Source organism: Phocoena sinus, chromosome 2 (assembly GCF_008692025.1).
Source record: "Phocoena sinus isolate mPhoSin1 chromosome 2, mPhoSin1.pri, whole genome shotgun sequence".
NCBI classification, from domain to species: domain Eukaryota; kingdom Metazoa; phylum Chordata; class Mammalia; order Artiodactyla; family Phocoenidae; genus Phocoena; species Phocoena sinus.
The window spans coordinates 15,872,244-15,896,140 of NC_045764.1; the positions used below are offsets into that span (position 1 = coordinate 15,872,244).

The window sequence follows — 23,897 nt, forward strand, 5'->3', positions numbered from 1 at the left end:
GCTAGATGGACAAACATAAAAGCTCACATTAAATACCTATCTACCTTAATTCCTTTTATGCAGTACATTATGCCTGGCTTTCACACACACAAAAATTACAAGGCATACTAAAAGGCAAAAAATATATAGTTTGAAGAGAAAGAATAGACATCAGAACCAGACCCAGATCTGGCAGGGATGCTGGAATTATCAGACTGGGATAAATAAGTTAAGAGTTCCAGTGGAAAAAGTAGAAAACGTGCAAAAAAGATAATGTAGGCAGAGAGTTGGAAATTCTAGGGAAGAATCAAAAAATGCTAGGGGTAAAAAACAGTATAACAGAAATGAAAAATGCCTTCAAAGGGCTCATTAGCAGACTTGACTCAGCTGAGGAATGAATCTCTGAGCTTAAGGATATGTCAATAGAAACTTCCAAAACTGAAAAGCAAACAGAAAAAAAAAAAAAAAGTGAAGAAAGGAGTGATTCTATCTAAGAACTCTGGGAAAACTACAAAAGGTGCAACATATGCATAATGGAAACATGAGAAGAAGAAAGAGAGAAAGGAAGAGAATCAATATTTGAAGTAACAGTGACTGAGAATTTTCATCCAAATTAATGTCAGACAAACTAGAGATCCTGGAAGCTCAGGAAACACCAAGCAGGATAAATATCCAAGAAACTACACCTAAGCACATTACTATATTCAAAACTGCAATCAAAGACAAGCGAAAATCTTGAAATATTCCAGGAAGAAAAAAAATCTTACCTATAGAGGAACACAGACAAGAATTGGATCAGACTTCTCTTCCAAACCATGTAAGCAAGAAGAGAGTGGAGTAAAATATTTAAAATATTAAAAGAAGAAAAAAACTCAACCTAGAATTCTAAGTCCAGCAAAAATTATCCTTCAAAAATGAACTACAAATAAAGACTTTCTCAGACAAATAAAAATTGAGGGAATTTGTGGCCAGTAGACTTGCAAGTGATACTAAAAGGCATTCTTCAGTGAGAAGGAAAATGATACAGGTCAGAAACTCAGATCTACATAAAGAAAGGAATAGTATCAGAGAAGGAATAAATGAAAGTAAAATGAAACATTTTATTTTCAACTTGCTTAGTTAATCAAAATAAGTTTGTTCAAAACAGTAACTGTCCTAATGTATTTGATAATGAAATGAAATGAATGACAGCAACAATACGAGGGAAAGGAGGGAAAACTTAGGAGTATTTATTATAATGGGCTTGCACTACCCATGAGGAAGCATAGAGTTATTTGAAAGTAGACTTGGATTAGTTGTAAATGTATTTCACAAACTCTAGAGCAACCACTAAAAAAAGTTAAAAAGGAGGCATAATCCATATGATTTTTTATTTGCTACCTTCATCATCACTGCTTTGATTCTGCTGAGGTGGAGATTCTAACACAGAAATTTCTCTTGCTTTTGTGCGCATCCAGGAAGTGTGCCCAGCAGATGTTTCTGATACCCAGTCACACATGTCAGAATCAAATCCACAGGCCTGACACACTAAAGAAAGGAGAAAAAGATGTTGGTGGACTATCACAGTCTACTGGAGTGGCTGCTTAACAATGGTTATAGTTGCAATCACGGCTTAAGCACACACACGCGCATACACACGCACACACAAATTCATATCTGGAAATTTTGATTCAATAAGTCTTAGAGTGTCCTCTATTTTTTAAAAGTTCTTCATTTGATCCAGATGGGCATCCTCCGAATGAGAACCACTGCCGCCAAAAAAAAAAAAAAAAATGAAGAGATTTCTTTTTCTTGTACCACTGCTTCCATTGTGGTTTTTTAAATGGCATAATATCTGACCTTACCTACTTTAGGGAATTCAGTTAACTTAAATAATTTACTGTTCACAATCACGTTGAAATTTTAAAGAATTCCAAGATCTTTACTGTAATTGTTTTACAAAACAACATTATCTTAAATTGACATATTTACTGTCTTTCACTTTTTGAATAAACAGCAGACTTGCAATAACACTTCGGCTAAAACCCCAATGATACTCCTGCTAAAACTAAGAAATAGATGGCAACAGAGTTTGTCAAGTGAATATCCCTACTAGTGGTCCGATATTCCTGTTAGGCTTCTGAGTCTCATGGATGGCCTACACACTGACAAGGCAGGCAGACATCTCATCTTAACACTTACACCTCAATCCTTCATCTGGAGAATCAAATCTGCAGAGACTTATATCTGGATGGCATTGTTCCATCTTGGTATTTGATGTTTCTTGACATGGTAAAATTTCATCTGTAAGATTGGCAAGAAGTGAGATGCAGGTGTCACTAGAAAGGATCATGTATTTCTTAAAATGTTAACATTTGTTCTACAGAGCATGCTCAACCCAACTCCTCTCTATGGCAGCATCATGCCTTAGGGAGACTCATTACACAAAGAGAAAAAGAGAGATCGATTCAGAGAGAGGAGAGAGAGAAAAAAAAACAACCATGCCAGTGCTTCTGGATTTTACTCAGACCTCTGTAAAACTCTTAGAGGAAAACATAGGCGGAACACTCTGACATAAATCGCAGCAATATATTTTTGGATCCATCTCTTAAAGGAAATAAAAGCAAAAATAAACAAATGGGATCTAATTAAACTTAAAAGTTTTTGCAAAGCAGAGGAAACGATGGACAAAATGAAAAGAAAACTTACTGAATGGGAAAAAATATTTGCAAATGATGACTGATAAAGGGTTAATATCCAAAATATATAAAAAGCTCATACAACTCAACATCAAAAAAACAACCTGATTAAAAAATGGACAGAAGAACTGGATAGACATTTTTTTTAAAGAAGTGCAGATGGCCAACAGGCACATGAAAAAATGCTCAACATCACTAATTATCAGGGAAATGCAAATCAAAACTGCAATGAGACATCATCTTACACAGTCAGAATGGCTATCATCAGAAAGAACACGAATACCAAACGTTGGCGAGGATGTGGAGAAAAGGGAACCCTCTTGCAGTGTTGGTGGGAATGTAAATGGGTACATCCACTGTGGAGAACAGTAGGGAGGTTTCTCACCTTCCTAAATATCTGAGCTTTGAATCTTTTGACATCTTGTTACAGTCATCTACAGACACTGATGCCCTACCCCTCAATCCCTGATTACTTTACCCGTCGGCTCAATGTCACTCTTTGTCACTTCAATGTTCACATTCATCTTGCCCTTCAATTTCTCTATTTTTCTCACTGATGCTCATGAAGGAGAACTGCTGATGTAAAACCACTTCTGCCACCACTCGGCTGAATATGATCGTAACTAATGGTGATAACACTTCCTCTATCTTAATTATGAGGGGCCCACTCCCCAACCACCACCCCTATCTTTCCACTCACTCCCTCTAGTATCTCTACTGTAAAAAACTTTTTGACAGCATCAGGACCTACAAAGCTAATGGTCCTCCAGTTTTGCAATTCCTTTCATCCTCTCTCATGTCCTCATTTCTTTTCTTACTGGTGTTAGAAAATAGTCATCTGCTGGCTCTTCTCATGCTTCCACAAACTCAGGACAAAAACTCTGACAAGTACAATCCTTCATGTAGTGTAAGCGCCTGACAATTAGCTTTCTTGATTGTAATATAAGTGCCTGACATCAACCTTTTGATTGCTAAGGCATCCATTTCAAAGACATCCATCTCTAATAAACACATTGCCCCCTACACACTGGATAAAGAGCCAGTCCGTCCCAACCATGAAGTTCCCCTTTTCAAAAGCCCTTGGTGACCTAGGTAACTGAGCACTCGAGTGACCCAGCTTTTCCCTTACTGCACTTTAATTCCCACTTGTATGTTTTAAATTCAACAATAAAAAGTAAAACCGGGAAACCCTAGGCACCCCATTCTCGACCCCAACAAAGGCAGAACCCTAGGTTTACTCTCTCTCCCCACAACCTCGCTGTATGGCCCCTGGATGTGCTGGGTACCCTCCAGGACCTGTAAGAAGCAAACCTTGTTTTTCCAAAGTTCCCTGATGGTTGTTGCAGGGGTGTGTCTCGTAATCATAAGAACCGCAAGGGCTGGACTAGCCACAACATCACAACACTGGCTCTGGTCTGGGAAATGTCTATGGGGACGCACGACATGTAATCTGGGCCCAGGTGAGCGCCTGAGATTCCTGGCAGATAGCATCACTGTGAATAGGCTGAGACCCACGCGACGCGCTCCACCTGCATCCGTGCAGATGAACGGGAGTGATGGGTCAACACCAAGCTGACTGAAACGACTTCATATCCCTGACTACTCACTTCATTGCACTGGGGCCATCCCGCTACATCTTCCTAATTCTTTCCTTTTCTTCCATTTCTAGACAACTGTTCAAAACCCTCTACCCACTCCTTAAATCTCCAACTCCTCCTCCCCGAGCTAATCATCTTGCTTTATGTTTCATTGGGAAAATGAGAGAAACCAGAAGAAAACCTCACAAGCCCCACCACCTGCACCACCACCCACATGCCTTTCCTCTTCTTAACTCTGATCAACCAGTCCTTCTCCTCTCTAGGTCCACTCCTTTCATTTACCCCGGAAATGCATCTCCTCTCCCCTATTCTGCAATCATTCCAGCAATTTCCTCCCCTCTTTTACATCCCACATGCTTTCTTTCCCTTCAGTATACAAGAGGCCACAATTTCACCCATCTTAAGAAAATTAAACCTCCAACTCCCTCCAACTAACTTCTCCAAGTTCTGCCTATTCTCACTGATTCCAACACCACTTCTTCTCCCCCCATTCTCTCTTGCATCTGTTTCAACGAGGGTTTTTTTTCAATTTTTTAAAAATGAAGTTAAAATTCATATAACCTAAAATTCACCACTTTAACCATTTAAAAGTACACAATTTGGTGGCTTTTATACATTCTCAGTGTCGTGCAATTATCACCGTTATCTAATTCCAAAACATTTCCATCACTCCAAAATAAAACTCTGTACCCGTGAACAACCACTCCCATTCTCTCCCTCCTCAGCCTCTGGCAACCTCTTATCTGCTTTCTGATGACTTTGCCTATTCCGCACATTTTATAAAATGGATTTACACATTATATAGCTTCTTGTGTTTGACTTTTTTTCTTTTTGCGGTACGCGGGCCTCTCACTGTTGTGGCCTCTCCCGTTGCCGGGGCACAAACCCGTGTCCCCTGCATCGGCAGGCGGACTCTCAACCACTGCACCACCAAGGAAGCCCTTGTGTTTGACTTTTTACTTCTCAGATGCTGTCAAGGTTTATTCATGTTGGTGTAACATATATCAGAACTCTATTCCTTTTTTTTTTTTAACCCTTACCACTGCACTGAAACTACATATATGAAAGTTGACCTCTCCATTGTTAACCTACAATAATATTTAATTTTTCCTTCCCAACATACCTGACATATCAGTAATATTGATATAGTTGATCACTCCCTTTTACTTGAAATGTTTTCTTCACTGGATCCTGGTACATAATTTTCTCTTGGTTTTCGTCTTAAATGACTAGCGTTTATTCTCGTCTCCTTGGCTGGTTTTCCCTCATCTCGTCGGTGTTACACAAGGTGACATTAGCCTTGGATCTCATCTCTTCTCACAATCTTGTTAATATCACCTAGTCTCATGCCTTTAAAACATTTCCAGTGCCAATAACTCATAAAACTATAACTTAGGTCCAGACCTTTCACTGGACTCTGACATATCCTGTTCCCGACTTGGCCACTTCACTTGGATAACCAACATACATTTCAAAAGAAATATGTCTGAAACTAGGCATATTTTCTGATTTTCTCGGCCCAAACGTTCTCCTCCCACATTTTCCTCACCTCAGTCCATGACAACTCCATCCTTCTAGTTCAGGTAAAAAGAGTAGAGTCATGTATGATACACCTCTTACTTTCATCAGACATGCCATCCATCAGCAAATCTTTGCTTGATCTATAAAACACATCCGGACTCTCACTACATCGAGGTACTCACTACTACTACCAATTCTCAGTTAAGGGAACATCATTCTTTCTGGATTATAGTTAAAACTTCTTATTTTGCCTCCTTGTCGCTGCCCTTGCCCCATTATTATCTTTCAACATCCTCAAACTAAAACAAAATTAAACTACACATCTGGGAAATCCACATTTATTCGGTAATTAAATATCACACGTTTAATAAAACTTTGAAATAACCAAGTATTTTGATCTGAATGAAAACATAACTTACTAAAATTTGTGTCATATAGCTAAAGCAGTACTTAGAAGGAAATTCGTAATTATAAAAGTTTTCATTAGGAATGAAAAATGATTGACCTCAAATCCTGTAATTTAACTATCCATTTACAGAAAGAAGGACAAGAAGAGCATATTAAAGCTAAATCAAGCAGCAAGTCAGATCATGTCTCCTCTGCTCAAAATCATCACACGGGCTTCGATCCTACACGAAATGCATGCAGAAGTCCTTTCCATGATCCTCCTCTTACAAACCAGGCTTATTCTTGCTTCAGGACCTTCGCCTTGACACGTGGCTTCCTTCCAATATACACATGGCTTGAGCTCTCAACTTTTTTTTTTTTTTTGCTCAGAAAATACGTTCTTCATGTGACCATGCCTGACCACTCTATTTAAAACTTATCTCCCCCTTGCCTGTGGCACCCTTATCTCAGTTTTCTGCTTTATTGTACCCATAGCACATAACACCACTTGACATAAAGTACATTTTTCTATTTACTTGCTTAGCTTCTTTCTCTTTATGACTAAAATATAAATTCCATAAACTCAGGGATTACCATTTGTTTTTCCACTGCCTCTCCCTCACGTCTAGAAAAATTCTTGACATAACATAGATGTTCAATATATACTTGTTTAATGAATGAATGAATAAATGACCTAAGACCAATTCAATGAAACCTTTTACAACAGCACAGACTCTATATAAATGGTTCACATTTGTATTGGAAATAAAATTGAAGCGATTGGTTGTGAAAATGATTTATGAATAACATCCATAGTCTGGTTTCTCATAATGGAAGCTAACAAATGATGAATATGCAAAGCTTCTTGAACATAAGATCCACTGAAAATAAAACTACATATGCAATTAAGGGAGTGTGGGCAATAAATGAAGCTAAGATTGCACAATAACTATTACCATGAAACAATTAACACTGTAATTTTTGTAGATTCGTATAATAGCTACAAATCTTCAGCCCCTGGAGCTGCCTAATTAAATGTTTGCCATTGTTCAATTAAATGTTGTATATTATCTTTAATTTTTCACTAGTTATACAATAACCACAAAAGTACTGTAAACAAAAATAGCAAAAGAGTCAATTATAAATTGCATGGAATTTAAAATTCAGCTTGTATCAGTTGCTATTAAATATCTTCCACCAATATCAACCACTTCTACTACCTTTAGTCCCCCAAATTGGAATTTGCAAGCACAAAAACAATGATATGATGGGGGTTAATAAGTTGTCAATCAGCTAATCTCCTGGACAGCTTTTTATTTTAGTGCATTCTATTTCAGAGCTCAAAGCTATTTAAAGATGTCATCTATATTTATATTCATATTCATTTTCTCTCCCTCCCCACACCCTCTCTCTTTCATTTTTATATTGCACCACAATCCAGCAGTAGAAAATTATGTTTGGCATTTTAAAATTCTCCATCAATGATGTACAATCAGCAGGATGAAGCTTTGCCAACAATTTCAAAGTCTCTATACCAATGAAGACACATGTGTAGAGCCTGCCATCCTTCAAATCTTATCTTGTACAAACAGGTTATGTGAAATTGGCCACATAACTCAGATGGAAGAGAATGAAGTCCAAGCCTCGAGGCTATTGCAGCAAAAGTTATAACTGACATCCACTTTTGACTCCAGGGGCTTTTGACAATTTCTTTATCAGTTTTCTTTAAACAGTAATGAATTTCAGTGAATAGTCATTAGATCTTAAAAGGTAGCTAGAAGTTAATAAGATAAAAAAGGTACCTAGTTAAATAATGCTTACTTAACTGGATAATATATAAGCATTATTCAGGTTCTCATTAAGGAATAATTTGTGTATTTGGAATGTTTATAAATGAGACTAAGGCAAAGTCCTGGCAAACCAACCTAAAAATATTCACAGAATATTCATGATATTTGATTATGAGCCCTAACATGCAATCTTTATAAAAATATACAGTAATTTGCTCAAGAAGCAATGTTATTTAAGAATCAGTGATTAAGCACATTCTTATTTAGTCACAGTCACAAACCTGGGTCTTTTTAGACTTTGATAAAGTCTAAACAGGTCTTCCTTTCAATAAATATACAGCAAATACTGATATCTTGGGAAGGGCAGTAATTAGAATGATACTGTTTGAAAGTGTGGGAATACTCTAAAAGATTTCTTTAATATTATAAGAAGAATTTAGTTTTATTTTTCATCTTGAAAATATTCAGAAACCACGAAAATACCTATATCTAACACTTTTATAAAGAGAGCTATATTTCTATAGTAAAGAGTAAGTAGAGAGAATCAGTTACGTTTCTTCCCTAAAGATAATACTACACTTAATAATCTATATGGTGGATTACTCATCATCAGAATTTTTCCAATTGTAAAAAGCTACCATTTCTTTTTTAAAAATTATATACAGTAAAATTATACTTTTGGGTATTTATTTCCATGAGATTCGACAAACATAGAGCCATGATCTGCAAATCCATCAATATTTCATTTATTTAGTCAGGGTTGTCCCTAGTTGTTTAGTACCTTGCTCTTATGGGCTGAACTGTACCCGCCACTCCCAATTCATATGTTGAAGTCCAAACCCTCAGCACCTCAGAACGTGACCATATTTGGAGGTATACAGAGGTAATTAAGGTAAAATGAGGTCATATTGGTGGGTTCTAATCCAATATGATTGGTGCCCTTATAAGAAGAGGCATTTAGGACATCGACACACACAGAGAGAAGACTGTGAAGATCCAGAGAGAAGAGAGTCATCCACAGGCAAGGAAAGAAGACTCCAAAGAAAGCAAACTTGGTGACACCTTGATCTTGGACTTCCAGCCTCCAGAATCATGAGAAAATGAATTTCTGTTGCTTAAGCCACCCAGTCTGTGGTATTTTTTTATGGTGGTCTTAGAAAACATGCACTGACCCTGGGGTGATTAGGACAGGTACATAGTGACCCAGAGTGTGAAAGCCTAAAGTGGCTGGGGTGGGTGCTCTGGATTGGTCGGTTTGCATTTGAAACATACACTGTAAGGCGAGCTGTTTTCCTGTCTCTAGGAATTGGCTCACCCTGGAAGAGACAGTCCCTCCAGGGTCAGCAAGACCCCAGACATCAAAGCATCAGAACATAGAAAATAAAAACACAGTAATAGAATTGCTCCCTACTCTCAAAAAAAAAAAAAAAAAAATTAGAACAAATTTTTGAAAGCACACTGGTTTGAAGAAATAAGAAAATAAAGAAGTCTTGTCAGAAAACCTATATAACTTAGAACCATTTTTATAACCACAATAACCCCCAAAAGACATATTACAGCATTCACTTCCAAGCAGTATTCATTTCCAAGTACTATATTTCGGCTATACAATGACAAAAACACTATGTTTCTACTAAAATATGGCAAATGCTTGGCCCAGATTAATTCATCCCAGATAAAAAATCACATTATATAGTTTGAAGACATATCTTTATTTCTGATACTAAAACAAAAACCTAAAAATAATATAATATTTCTTAGCATAAGTGTAAGTACTGCTTTAAGCATATTCCCATGATATTTTATTTAAACCTGATTTTTACAGAATGGTGCTGTAGCTTAGAGGAAAGAAGAAGAATTCACACAAAATCCCAAATACTTGATGTTTAGATAATTGCACATATTCTTTATTCAATCAATTATTTATTAAGTACTTGCTCTGCACTCGGGATCCACAAATGAGTAAGACACTACTAACTTTGCCCTCAAGAAACTCAGCATTTAGTTGTAGAGATAAATTAATACACTGTGTGTGTGTGTGTGTGTGTGTGTGTGTTTGTACAGGGAGTGGGAGTGGGGGGGGGATTTTCTGTAAGAGAAGGCTTCTCAGAAAAGAGACATTGACTCAGTCTGGAAGGATATCTAGTAGCAGAACAGGCCAAAAATTTTTTTCATGAAATAAGAAGAGGGAGCAAGGTTTGAAAAGATACCCAAGAATGAGATAACACTGTGTTGCTGGATTCACAGGTAGTTCTTTTTGGCCAGAATATGGGAATTCTTGGGGAAATTAAGAAGGAAGAAGTTGGGCTGGTGCCTAAGAGCAAGATCATGGTGAGCTTATGTCATGACAAAAACTTTCAATTCCATTCTGAAGGCAGTGAGACTTACTGATGGATTTAAACAAAATAGAGATTGGTCACATTTGGATGTTAGAAAGGACAATCTGGTGGATAGCAGGGAGTAGTGAACAGCGGGGTGAAATAGACTGAAACTGGAATTTTTAACAATCCAAGAGAAAAAAATGGGGCAAACAAAATCAGAGTTGGATAAATAATAATGAATAAATAAGTGGAGACAATTTGAGAAATACAAGGGCATTCCCTCAATAACGTTTTTAACCAAATTAATGTGGAGATGAGAAAAGGAAAGAAGGATTTAAGGGCGACTCCTTGGCTCCTGAGTGAGACCAAATAGATGCCAACAACTAAAACAGGGAACGCAGGAGAAGGAACGGGATTTGAAAGAAGATTGGAATTTAATTCTAAACATACTGATGTTGAATTTCTGTAGCAAATATATTTGCGCCCTCGACTTATAAACCTGTTCCCCTTGCCTGCCTTTATTACAGAGGCCAAATCTAAATCTTCAGTTTTCTTAGCCTCCCTAGCAACTAAGGTTGTCTGCCTGAAAATCACCTAGCCGATGAATGACATGTCCGAAACTACGTCACTTCCCATTCCTTCCTTCTTCCTGCCCTGAATGCGAGAGGTTATTCTATGAGCATAAGATGACAAGCATGAGAGAAATACAAAGGAAATCCCTTAGTCCTTGAATTTAGCAGGATCAGAGTTGAAGAACCTATGCCATGACTGTCTATATCCTCTATTAAGTCATCTAAGCAATCTTTTCTGCTTTCTTGCTTCCAAATGCATACCTAACCCTATTGTCCATTGGAGTAGGATTTTCTGACGGAAATGTCCAGAAGATGTTAGGTTGCCTCTGCCTGCTTCCCCTACTTTGACTGTCACCATCAGGACCGCATGAGACTGAAACCACAGACTCTAGTCATCCAGAACCCTGCTCCACGGCAGTCACTGCCAAGTGCAATAATCAACACGAGACTAGGTCTTGTGGATCCCAAAAGGTTAGTTCTGTTCTTAAACCTAGGATTGCCTGATTTCACAAAAACTTCCTGAGAACATTACTTTAAATGTAGGCTCCATCCTCAGTGATTCCCATCTATCAGGTCTGGAGTGAATCCCAGAATCTATCACTCTTCTATGTGATTCTGATGGTTAACTAGGTGTAGTCTATCATGATAGTGCCTGAACTTGACTGGAGAGTCTCATTTGAAAATTTAATGCTACTTAATTTTACCACCTCTCACATTCTCACCATTTACAAAATAGAAGTCCATCCAAGTGCCAGTCCTATCCCATAATGCTTTATCCTTTTTCTCCATTATTAATCCTCATGCTGCTGTGTTTTCCTTCTTCTATTTGAAAAACATAAAACAAAACCCCTGCACTCTCACCTTCAAAGAGTCAAAGAACACTCTGTGACCTTACCTGAGTCCTGGCTTTCCCCAATAAGAGACCACTTCCTTTGTAGCTTTCCCAAGGGGAGACCTTCTTTTCCAACGCCCCATAAAACAAAAGACCTAAAACTAAAATTGTCATCCTTCTAAATCCCCAATGTTGCTTGTATACAATGATTCATTCTTCCATGTTGTAAAAACATCTTGGCCCATGACATCCAACTTATAGCCCTGTGTCATCCATGCAGGAGATCTGATGTCCATATTCACTAAAGACTTCAGTCTTGGATTTCAAAGTCTTCTTCTCTAGGCCCTTTCCTTGTAACCTTGTATAACTTCAACATCCATGTAAAAGGCCTGCCCAATAATTTAGCTTTAAAGTTCATGTCTCATCTTCAGTAAACTTTATTTCTACACCAACTCAAAATAATACGGTGATAACACTATCTAGAACTATTCTTAGAAATTGTAGACTCCAATATTTTTCTATGTGACCACAACTTTTCCTTGAATGTCCAACTTTCTGATTGCTCTCACTCCCACTACTATGGCATTTTTTAAAAAAATTCTATAGTGATTTTAAGGAGTTCTTTTAAGTGCTTACTAAAAATCTGGCATTCATCTTCTGAATAATTATTATAGCCCATCTACACCAGCCTCTGTCCTAGTGTATGGATCATAGGTAATTAGGGAAATGGCTTTGGTTCCCAGAGCCAAAGATGAAGAGTAAGTTCATGTCTGAAATGATAGCAGAGTCCTATTACAAGCGATCTCAAGTCCCAAGCACAACCCAAGCATTCTCCTATGTAAATCTGTAATGTAAACAAAGTTTCAAGGGCAACAGCCAGTTCCTAACTTCCTGATGGTTCAGAAAGTCCAGCCAATAGCTGATTTCACTGCTTTATTCTCCTTTGAGGGTGATCAGCCAGACTGGGCAATAAATAGAACTATTAGGGATCATTTTGTTTGGCAGACCTCAATTTCTGCAGCATCTATAAAACTGAGAATATATAAAGACCCTGCTGAAGTGATCAGGGTCAGGGACTAGGTGTCTCATTAAAACTCAAGCATAAGCAGGCTGTGCTCTGGCCTCAGGAACAACCATGCACAGTAAGAGAAGAGGAATTATTAGGGGACATTTGAATGGCAGATCATACTTTGTCTGGAGTTAACAATGTATTCTACACTGGTATATTGATTCTCTTCTGATAAATCTAATAAATATTATCTTCTTTTAGTGAAAAGGCACTGATGTTTATATTTAAATTATTTACTTCTAGGAATGGGTGGAGGTTATAGTCTGTTCCTTTAAAGTTCTCCATTTCAATTTACCTATGTTTCAATTTATCCTATCATGATTTCTTACTAACATATACTGAGAACTGACAGTACAAAGATGAAAGAGACCTTTATGTGTTCCAGTGTTTAGAAGGTGCTGTCATCAGCTCCTGTAAAACCTTATCTTGGTCTGAGTGGCAAAAGACACATACCTGTAAGCTCTTATCATAACAGCAGGAGTGCTTTTTAAACATCAAAGCGCAATACAAACACCCTTTATCAAGTTTCCTTGATTTCTCTTAGGTAGACCAATCCATCTTTTCTGTTACTGGAATATTTTTTACCACGACTACCATATCTTTGTACAAAATTAGAACTGGGAATCCTCTCTACAAAATAGCTATCTTTATTCTCCTGTATCATAATAAAATTTCAAAAGGAAAAATATCTGTCAAATATCTATAACATATATCTGAATATGTATAGTTATTGCTTATTAGACTAAGTTAATTTTATCATTACCAATTTATATTTTAAACATTGAACATTTCTACTGAGAACAATGTGACTGGTGAATTGAATATTATACAGTTAATATAATCAAGGGACCGCTATGGATGACTTTTTAGATCTGTGTTGTTTATTGATCTAGTTGTTTCAGTCTAAATAGAAAATAGATTATAATTAATATATTTCTCCATTTGTGTCTTTCAGTGGCATAGTCAAATTGATTCTCCAAGAAGATAATTTCAAGTCTATGGAGGCCAGTTTTCTCCCGATCTCCTAGAAGGCATAGAGTTCGCTGGGTAAGATTTAACTAAACAGTGTAAACATGGCTACAAGGTTCCAAATCTGAGACTAAATTACACCTTTCAGCTCTTCATAGCCTCAGCAGTGAAAAATACCCTGCCTTCACCTCTAGCATAAATCTAGTCGTTGTTACACAGTGTATTAGAACAATGGGAAATAGCTCACTCTAAAGCATTAAGTAAAAATAAAGAGCAGATCAAAGTCATTATACAATAGTTAAACTGCACTGCATTTATTATACAATAAGGATCAAAATAAGGAAAAGTTCTTACCATTTGCAGGCAAGCAGCCTGAGCTGAAGGATATATCATCAATAGCTATGACTTCATCCTGTTGATGAGTTGAAATCATCTGGCCTTCAAAAACAACCTGGATAAGAAAAATGAAACATAGCAAAAACAAAGAGCAAGGAACATCATTACCTGACAGTCTTACAGCACAGAGCCTACAAATAAGAAACATGTCACTTCCTAGAAACACTTGGGTGAACATGCCAATTCCAAGTGGAAAGAGATCTAAACGTACATTTTGAAGAACAAGAAAATGTACAGTCATCTCTATCCCACATGTGTAGGTTAGGTAACATGTTTGTGAAATGAAGCAACAGTCACCATGTTTCTGCCCCATATCATCTCCTAAGTTTGGTTCCTATGCATTCTTAGTATTTACCAGTTCGTGGACCCATGCTCCATCTTGAACCCTTGATTCTTGGCATTTTTCATCTGTGCTTCACTTCCACCTCTGGTTCTCTGAATTTTACTCACAGTCCTGCCTTGGATGTCCTTGTGGTATCCTCCTGCACATTTTCTGCCATTATCTAGACGCAGCTTGGGACACTGACTGGAAATCATTGTTCAGTGACTTATTGTTAAAATGACTGAATGTTATATTGTGATGTGAAGCCAGCCCAGTCTCCACCAGGAAATACTCTGGTATAATGAATCTGAGAAACTTGGAAAGATCAAGTAATCCTAATTACTTAAATCAATAGAAAATTGGTGTGTTGGTGGAAAGTATTATCCCACTTTCACTAATGAATACCAATGATGTGTGAGGCTTAATTCATGGATGCATTAAACTTGTGTGCATTGCTCAGCCTTGTTCATAATATAAACATTATGCCAAAACATCACACTGCTTCTTAGCTTAACAGATGGTCTGCATTTTTCTGTGCTGCATTCTCTTTTGTTTCTGTACAAGATGTACTAATACATTTCTTTTGAACCAGACGCTATCTACTAGTCTATTAAAAATATAAGAAACATCCATAATGTGTCCAGCAAGCCATCAATATATAGCCCTCAGAAAGTCATCTCCTCTTCACATAAAACAGAATAACCATGTGACTAAATATAAGTCAGGACCATGCTGGGAAAGGTCTATCAAATTTTGTTACATAGGGGTAGTTTCATATGAGGCCAATATAGCACAGTGACTAAAGTGTATATTTGGAACCAGACTCCTTGAATTCAGATCCCAGATACACCACTTCATAGCAAGAAGACCTTGGAGAAGCTACTTAATATCTCTGTGCCTCAGTTTTCTTTGTAAAAAGGTACTGATAAAAATAATAAGTTATTACCTATATGATAAGGTTTATGTAAGGATTAATGAGTTATTACATGTACAATTGCACTTGGCCTATAGTTGGCATTAGTGTTAGCTATTATTATAACATAGTTATTAAAATATTTAAGCTATTGGATGAACAGTGTTTACCAATAAAAAAAATCTATTCTCTACAGATTAACTTTATTCTTCTTGAAAGCTTTCTCACATAGATATAGTCCCTAGTTCTTGCCAAATTAAGCATATACCTGTAGCAGCCACATTTAAAGAGAGAAGTGGAAATAAGTGTTAACTAATCACCAGTCTCTTCTTTTTTCCTCTACACCCTTCCTGAAAACCCATTCATCCTCAGGGCTTTAACTGTCACCCAGGCTGATGACAAATTTACATCAGGAATGTCAACCTCTCTCTTGAGCGCTCCTCCCACATCTCCATAGCCTGCTGGATATTCTCACTCTATGACATGAAGTCACTTCTGATTCATAACGTTCTTTCTCCTCAACTAGGACCTCTCCCCTGACACTCAAAACTTCAGAAGACTGCTCAAAACTTCAGTGCTCAAAACTCTAAAATGGCCTTTGGAATGACTTTTTCCTCCAGTCACATGTCCAATCAGTCAGGACCTATTAACACCCCCTCCTTTCCATCCCTGTTGCCACTTGTATATCTTCACACCTGATCTAATGAAGTAGATTTTAAATTACCTTCTTAACTTCAATCCTCTCCTCACCAGAGTTTGCAATATGTATTTATTCGATTCAACTGAAGAAATGTTAGTTTGAAAATCGGCTGCCTTTTGAGCCCACTGGCACAGAAAGAGGAAACGTCTTCCTTAGGTAAAGAACAATTTCTCTAACTGTAGGGAAATTACCAATGGACCTGTGTGGCTATGAAACAGAAGACCCACCAGGCACAATGAGATACACCAGTTAAACGTATTTAACAAAAAGATTTACCAGGGATTTTGGTTGGGATCCTGCAAAGAGGGATAGGTTGAATGAGTTAAAGAAAGTGGAACCCCATGATAATTTTCTACAAAGAGAGGCCCTATATTCAGAAGCTATGTTTGTAATATGGTAGTTATGTTTCTAAGAAAAGCGATTAACATTCTTTGTTTTCTCCAAAACTTTGGCAAACAAGGTTTTCCAAACATCCCACCCCACTTTTCTGTGTTAGGTGAAATAAAGAAAAGAAAAGGGAATTTCCTGGTGGTCCAGTGGTTAGGACTCTGTGTTTCCACTGCAGGGGGCAAGGGTTTGATCCCTGGTCAGGAAACTAAGATCCCCCATGCCGCGGGGCATGGCCCAAAAAAACAAAGAATAGCAAAGTAGCAAAATAAAAGCAGATCACAACACAGATAATGGAGTTAGGAGTTTGGCAACATCACAAAAGTCAGGTATGGCCTGCACCAATGCAAAAATAAACATGAGACACAGAGACCTCTGGGACAACATTAAATGCACCAACATTCGAATTAAAGGGGTTCAAGAAGAAGAACAGAAAAAGAAATGGACTGAAAAAAATTTTGAAGAGATTATAGTTGAAAATTCCCTAATATGGGTAAGAAAATAGTCAATCAAGTCCAGGAAGTGCAGAGTCCCATACAGAATAAATCCAAGGAGAAACACACCAAGACACATATTAATCAAACTATCAAAAAAATAATACAAAGAAAAAATATTAAAGGCAGCAAGGAAAAAGCAACAAATAACATACAAGGGAATCCCCATAAGGTTAACAGCTGATCTTTCAGCAGAAACTCTGCAAGCCAGAAGGGAGTGGCATGACATATTTAAAGTGATGAAAGGGAAAAAACTACAACAAAGATTACTCTACCCAGCAAGGATCTCATTCAGATTCGATGGAGAAATCAAAAGCTTAATGACAAGCAAAAGCTAAGAGAATTCAGCACCACCATACCAGCTTTACAACAAATGCTAAAGGAACTTCTCAAGGCAGGAAACACAACAGAAGGACAAGATCTACAATAACTAACCCAAAATAATTAAGAAAATGGTAATAGGAACATACATATTGACAACTATGTTAAATGTAAATGGATTAAATGCTCCAACCAAAAGACATAGACTGGCTGAATGGATACAAAAACAAAACCTGTATATATGCGGTCAACAAGAGACCTACTTCAGACCTAGGACACATACAGACTGAAAGTGAGGAGTGGAGAAAGATATTCCATGCAAATGGAAATCAGAAGAAAGCTGGAGTAGCAATTCTCATAGCAGACAAAATAGACTTTAAAATAAAGACTATTACAAGAGACAAAGAAGCACACACATAATGATCAAGGGATCAATCCAAGAAGAAGATATAACAATTGTAAATATTTATGCACCCAACATAGGAGCACCTCCATACATAAGGCAAATGCTAACAGCTATAAAAGTGGAAATCGACAGTAACACAATTGTAGTAGGGGACTTTAACACCACACTTTCACCAATGGACAGATCATCTAAAATGAAAATAAATAAGGAAACACAAGCTTTAAATGATACATTAAACAAGATGGACTTCATTGATATTTATAGGACATTCCATCCAAAAACAACAGAATACACTTTCTACTCAAGCGCTCATGGAACATTCTCCAGGACAGATCATATCTTGGGTCCCAAGTCAAGCCTTGGTAAATTTAAGAAAACTGAAATCATATCAAGTATCTTTTCCGACCACTACACTACGAGACTTGATATCAATTACAGGAAAAAATCTGTAAAAAAATACAAACACGTGAAGGCTAAACAATACTCTACTAAATAACCAAGAGATCACTGAAAAAATCAAAGAGGAAATCAAAAAATACCTAGAGACAAAGGACAATGAAAACACAACAACCCAAAACCTATGGGATGCAGCAAAAACAATTCTAAGAGCGAATTTTACAGCAATACAATCCTACCTCAAGAAACAAGAAACATCTTGAATAAACAACCTAAACTTACACCTAAAGCAATTAGAGAAAGAAGAACAAAAAAAACCTCGAAGTTAGCAGAAGAAAAGTAATCATAAAGAACAGATCAGAAATAAATGAAAAAGAAATGAAGGAAACAATAGAAAAGATCAGTAAAACTAAAAGATGGTTCTTTGAGAAGATAAACAAAATTGATAAACCATTAGCCAGACTCATCAAGAAGAAAAGGTAGAAGACTCAAATCAATAGAATTAGAAATGAAAAAGGAGAAGCAACAATTGACAATGCAGAAATACAAAGGATCATGAGAGATTACTACAACAATATGCCAATAAAATGGACAACCTGGAGGAAATGGACAAATTCTTAGAAAAGCACAACCTCCTGAGACTGAACCAGGAAGAAACAGAAAATATAAACAGACCAATCACAAACACTGAAATTGAAACTATGATTCAAAATCTTCCACCAAACAAAAGCCCAAGACCAGATGGTTTCACAGGTGAATTCTATCAAACATTTAGAGAAGAGCTTATACCTATTCTTCTCAAACTCTTCCAAAATACAGCAGAGGGAGGAACACACCCCAACTCATTCTATGAGGCCACCATCACCCTGATACCAAAACAAAGATGTCACAAAGATGTCAAAAAGAAAGACAATGATGTCACAAGGAAAGCAAACTACAGGCCAATAGCACTCATGAACATAGACACAAAAATTCTCAACAAAATACTATGAAACAGAATCCAACAACACATTAAAAGGATCATGCACAATGATCAAGTGGGGTTTATCCCAGGAATGCAAGGATTCTTCAATATATGCAAATCAATCAATGTGATACACCATATAAACAAATTGAAGGAGAAAAACCATATGATCATCTCAACAGATGAAAAAAAGCTTTCAACAAAATTCAACAATCATTTATGATAAAAACCTTACCCAAAGTAGTTATAGAGGGAACTTACCTCAACATAATAAAGTCCATATATGAAAAACCCACAGCCAACTTCATTGTCAATGGTGAAAAACTCAAAGCACTTCCTCTAAGATAAGGAACAAGACAAGGTTGTCCACTCTCACCACTATTATTCAACATAGTTTTGGAAGTTTTAGCCACAGCAATCAGAGAAGAAAAAGAAATAAAAGGAATCCAAATAGGAAAAGAAGAAGTAAATCTGCCACTGTTTGCAAATGACATGATACTACACATAGAAAATCCTAAAGATGCTACCAGAAAACTACTAGAGCTACTCAATGAATTTGGTAAAGTAGCAGGATGCAAAATTAATGCACAGAAATCTCTTGCATTCCTATACACTAATGATGAAAAATCTGAAAGTGAAATTAAGGAAACACTCACATTTACCATTGCAATAAAAAGAACAAAATACTTAGGAATAAACCTACCTAAGGAGACAAAATACCAGTATTCAGAAAACTATAAGACACTGATGAAAGAAATTAAAGATGATACAAACAGATGGAGAGATATACCATGATCTTGGACTGGAAGAATCAACAGCGTGAAAATGACTATACTACCCAAAGCAATCTACCAATTCAATGCAATCCCTATCAAACTACCAATGGCATTTTTCATGGAACTAAGACAAAATATCTTAAAATTTGTATGGAAACGGAAAAGACCCCAAATAGCCAAAGAAATCTTGAGAAAGAAAAACAGAGCTGGAAAAATCAGGCTCCTGGACTTCAGACTATGCTACACAGCTACAGTTATCAAGACAGTATGGTACTGGCACAAAAACAGAAATATAGATCAATGGAACAGGATAGAAAGCCCACAGGTAAACCCATGCACATATGATCACCTTATTCATGATAAAGGAGGCAAGAATATAAAATGGAGAAAAGGCAGCCTCTTTAATAAGTGGTGCTGGGAAAACTGGACAGCTACATGTAAAAGAATGAAATTAGAACACTCCCTAACACCATACACAAAAATAAATTCAAAATGGATTAAAGACCTAAATGTAAGGCCAGACACTAGAAAACTCTTAGAGGAAAACATAGACAGACCAGTCTATGACATAAATCACTGCAAGATCCTTCTTGACCCACCTCCTAGAGAAAAGGAAATAAAAACAAAAATAAACAAATGGGACCTAATTAAACGTAAAAGCTTTTGCACAGCAAAGGAAACCATAAACAAGACAAAAAGACAACCCTCAGAATGGGAGAAAATATTTGCAAACGAAGCAACTGACAAAGGATTAATCTCCAAAATATATAAGCAGCTCATGCAGTTCAATATCTAAAAAACAATCCAGTCCAAAAATGGGCAGAAGACCTAAATAGACATTTCTCCAAAGAAGATATACAGACTGCCAACAAACACATGAAAGGATGCTCACCATCATTAATCATTAGAGAAATGCAAATCAAAACTACAATGAGGTATCACCTCACACCAGTCAAAATGGGCATCATTAAAAAATCTACAAACAATAAATGCTGGAGAGGGTGTGGAGAAAAGGGAACCCTCTTGAACTGCTGGTGGGAATGTAAATTGATACAGCCACTATGGAGAACTGTATGGAAAGTCCTTTAAAAACTAAAAATAGAAATACCATATGACCCAGCAATCTCACTACCGGGCCTATACCCTGAGAAAACCATAATTCAAAAAGAGGCATGTACCAAAAATGTTCATTGCAGCTCTATTTACAATAGCCAGGACATGGAAGCAACCTACATGTCCATCAACTGATGAATGGATAAAGAAGATGTGGCACATATATACAATGGAATATTACTCAGCCATAAAAGAAATGAAATTGATTTATTTGTGGTGAGGTAGATGGGCCTAATGTCCATCATACAGAGTGAAGTAAGTCAGAAAAACAAATATTGTGTGCTAATACATATATCTGGAATCTAAAAAAAAAAAATGGTTCTGAAGGGCCTAGGGGCAGGACAGGAATAAAGATGCAGACATAGAGAATGGACTTGAAGACTCGGGGAGGGGGAAGGGTAAGCTGGGACGAAGTGAGAGAGTGGCATGGACATATATACACTACGAAATGTAAGATAGATAGCTAGTGCGAAGCAGCTGCATAGCACAGGGAGATCAGCTGGGTGCTTTGTGACCACCTATAGCAGTGGGATAAGGAGGATGGGAGGGAGGAGATACAGGGATATATGTATAGCTGATTCACTTTGTTATAAAGCAGAAACTAACACACCACTGTAAAGCAATTATACTCCAAAGATGTTTTAAAAAATAATAAAATAAACAAACATGAGACAAATTCCTTTCACATCAAACATTTTAAGAGAAGATGGCTTTTGAAGCGAAGCTTAGGGCTCAGAACACTTGATTTAAATCTTAGAGGAAACTTTGATGGTAGGTGAATAATGGACATAAACTCACTTGGATTACACTAGTAACTACACGAACAGAAACCCTTGTAGTTATATTTACTGTGTGAAAATTTTCTTAATTAGTAGTACACATTCAATATTATTTCTCAAGTAAACACGTGAAACACAAAAAGATGACAGTAATCTTTTCTCCATGTGTTCACACCGTAAGTATTCTTGAATTAAAAGATAAAATGTCTCTCATATTATGATTTTGAAAAGTTTGAGAGTAACATTAAGTTAACAGTTCATTATTAGTAGTAACATCTTTTGTTCATATTAATAAAGCCTATTGTTTCTGAATAGGAGAGTGGTGAGAACTCTCTGGCATTTCTAAATGGAATATCGAAGAAATAACAAGTAGATAGTAGCATATTAAAAATGCTTCAGTATCTTTTTAAAATTCAGGCACTGACTTCTCAAGAATCCAGACATTCAACTTGAAAACCATAGTCAGTGATATAATTAGTAACATAGTATTCATTACTTCCTACCCATAAAACCAGTAGGTGAACTCCCTTCAAGAGCCAGAAAAAAATATGAATGAGGGAATTTTTCACTTGAATTTGAGACTAAATTTTTGCTGTACATTTAGCCTATATTCTTTGCTTCTATGAATATTTGAAGAAAATAGTTAAATTAATTGCTTATATCTGCAATTTTGAGAAATGTGATTGCAGTTAATCAACACCACGCAATGCAGAGTAATGTTTCATCTAACACAGCAGACAAAAGAATATTTAATGAGTCACATTAGATTTGACCAAATCTAGAGGTTGGAATTTTTTTTCTGTATTTTATAAATCCTTATACTGCTTTAACATGATACAAAATTATCACGGCTCAGTGACTAAATGACTGAGATCTGAAATCAAACTATCCTATGTTCTAATCTTGTATGGGATTTGGTAGGTTATTTCATTCTCTAAAGCTCATAATACAAATGTGAACAGTGGGGTAAATTATAGTTCAGAGGACTGCCGTGAAGGGTCAGTAAGATAATATACATGAAGGACCAAATGCAGTGCTTTACACATAGTAAGTGATCAATCAATGCTAGATGCTATTCCTTAAACATCTCCAGAAACTTTCTGAAATACTGCCATCTTTGTGGACTAACTGTGTAAACACCATTCCTTGTTTATTCTCTCAGAAATTAACATATGATTCAGGTTTATTAAGAAATGGACCTAGTCCTTTACAGATGAAGGTGACAAAGCCCACACATAGGAGCCAGATCCAGAGGCTTTCTCAGAAACCCATGCTAAGCCAGGGTCCAGCTGGGATAAAAAGCTACTATTTGGGTATTTCTAAAGGAAGCATAAACGGCTTTAAAACTATCAGAAGGCAGAATGGAGGAGAAACTGCAAAACACAGAATAATTCTTGGAGGCCTGTAAATTGATGAGGTGGCAGATATTGCCTGGAGACGCTGATTACAAAATGGCCTCAAATAAGCCTCTTGCTAAAGCTTTTTAGGAAAGAGCTACTACATGGTGGCAGACAATATTCCAAGCACAGCACAGCTCTGTGGCCCAGCTCAACAAAAGCAAATGAACATCTGTTCACTTGCTGACAGGACAGAACTAAAACATACCTGCAATCTTAAAGACTGGTGTAGCCAAAGGATCCCAAGAGAGTCATAGGGTTTCCTGATTTTTTACAAAGCCTTTAAGGTAGAAGCACTGTTTTCATGTCAGCAATAAAGTATTTTGAGAAACAAATTAATACGCTACACGTGCCTCTGCTTTGGTTGAAGATACTGCTGCATTTTCAAGTGTGTAGGGGGATAACCTCGCTGCCTCTGCTGAAGCTGAAATGCCCTGGAGATAATATATTTGGGAATTTTAAGTTTTACGTTTATCTTCTACACATATTTAATCATTTAATCAACACCCGTAGTATGCTACTTGGGAATGGACAGCTGAGAAAAGCAAAGGAGTTATTTTAAAAGGTTTCTCCTCTGCTCAGCTTTAAATCTCCGTTGTGCTACTAACAAAGACCCTGACTGAAGGACAGAGACCGTTAAATATAAGAAGGCACAATGCGTGACAAAGACAGCTTAAGACTCTTTTACCATCCACTCTGTTTCAAAGTTGGAAAAGATGTATAAATACTGATAAAGTTTATACATAGACAAGAGTCCCATCTCAGTCCTTAAAGTTTAGACAAGTACGCAGAGGGACTTCAGCAAGCTCATCCTTCA

The 23,897-nt window shown here is 36.9% G+C and overlaps 1 protein-coding gene across 1 annotated transcript in view; it reads right to left on the reverse strand.

The window, feature by feature from the left end:
- Nucleotides 1–23,897, reverse strand: part of MALRD1 (MAM and LDL receptor class A domain containing 1) — a 592,374-nt gene that overhangs the window by 531,569 nt on the left and 36,908 nt on the right. Inside the window, 3 exon segments of the mRNA XM_032621667.1 lie at nucleotides 1,360–1,506; nucleotides 2,161–2,262; nucleotides 14,071–14,167. Coding sequence (XP_032477558.1) covers nucleotides 1,360–1,506; nucleotides 2,161–2,262; nucleotides 14,071–14,167 — 346 coding nt within the window.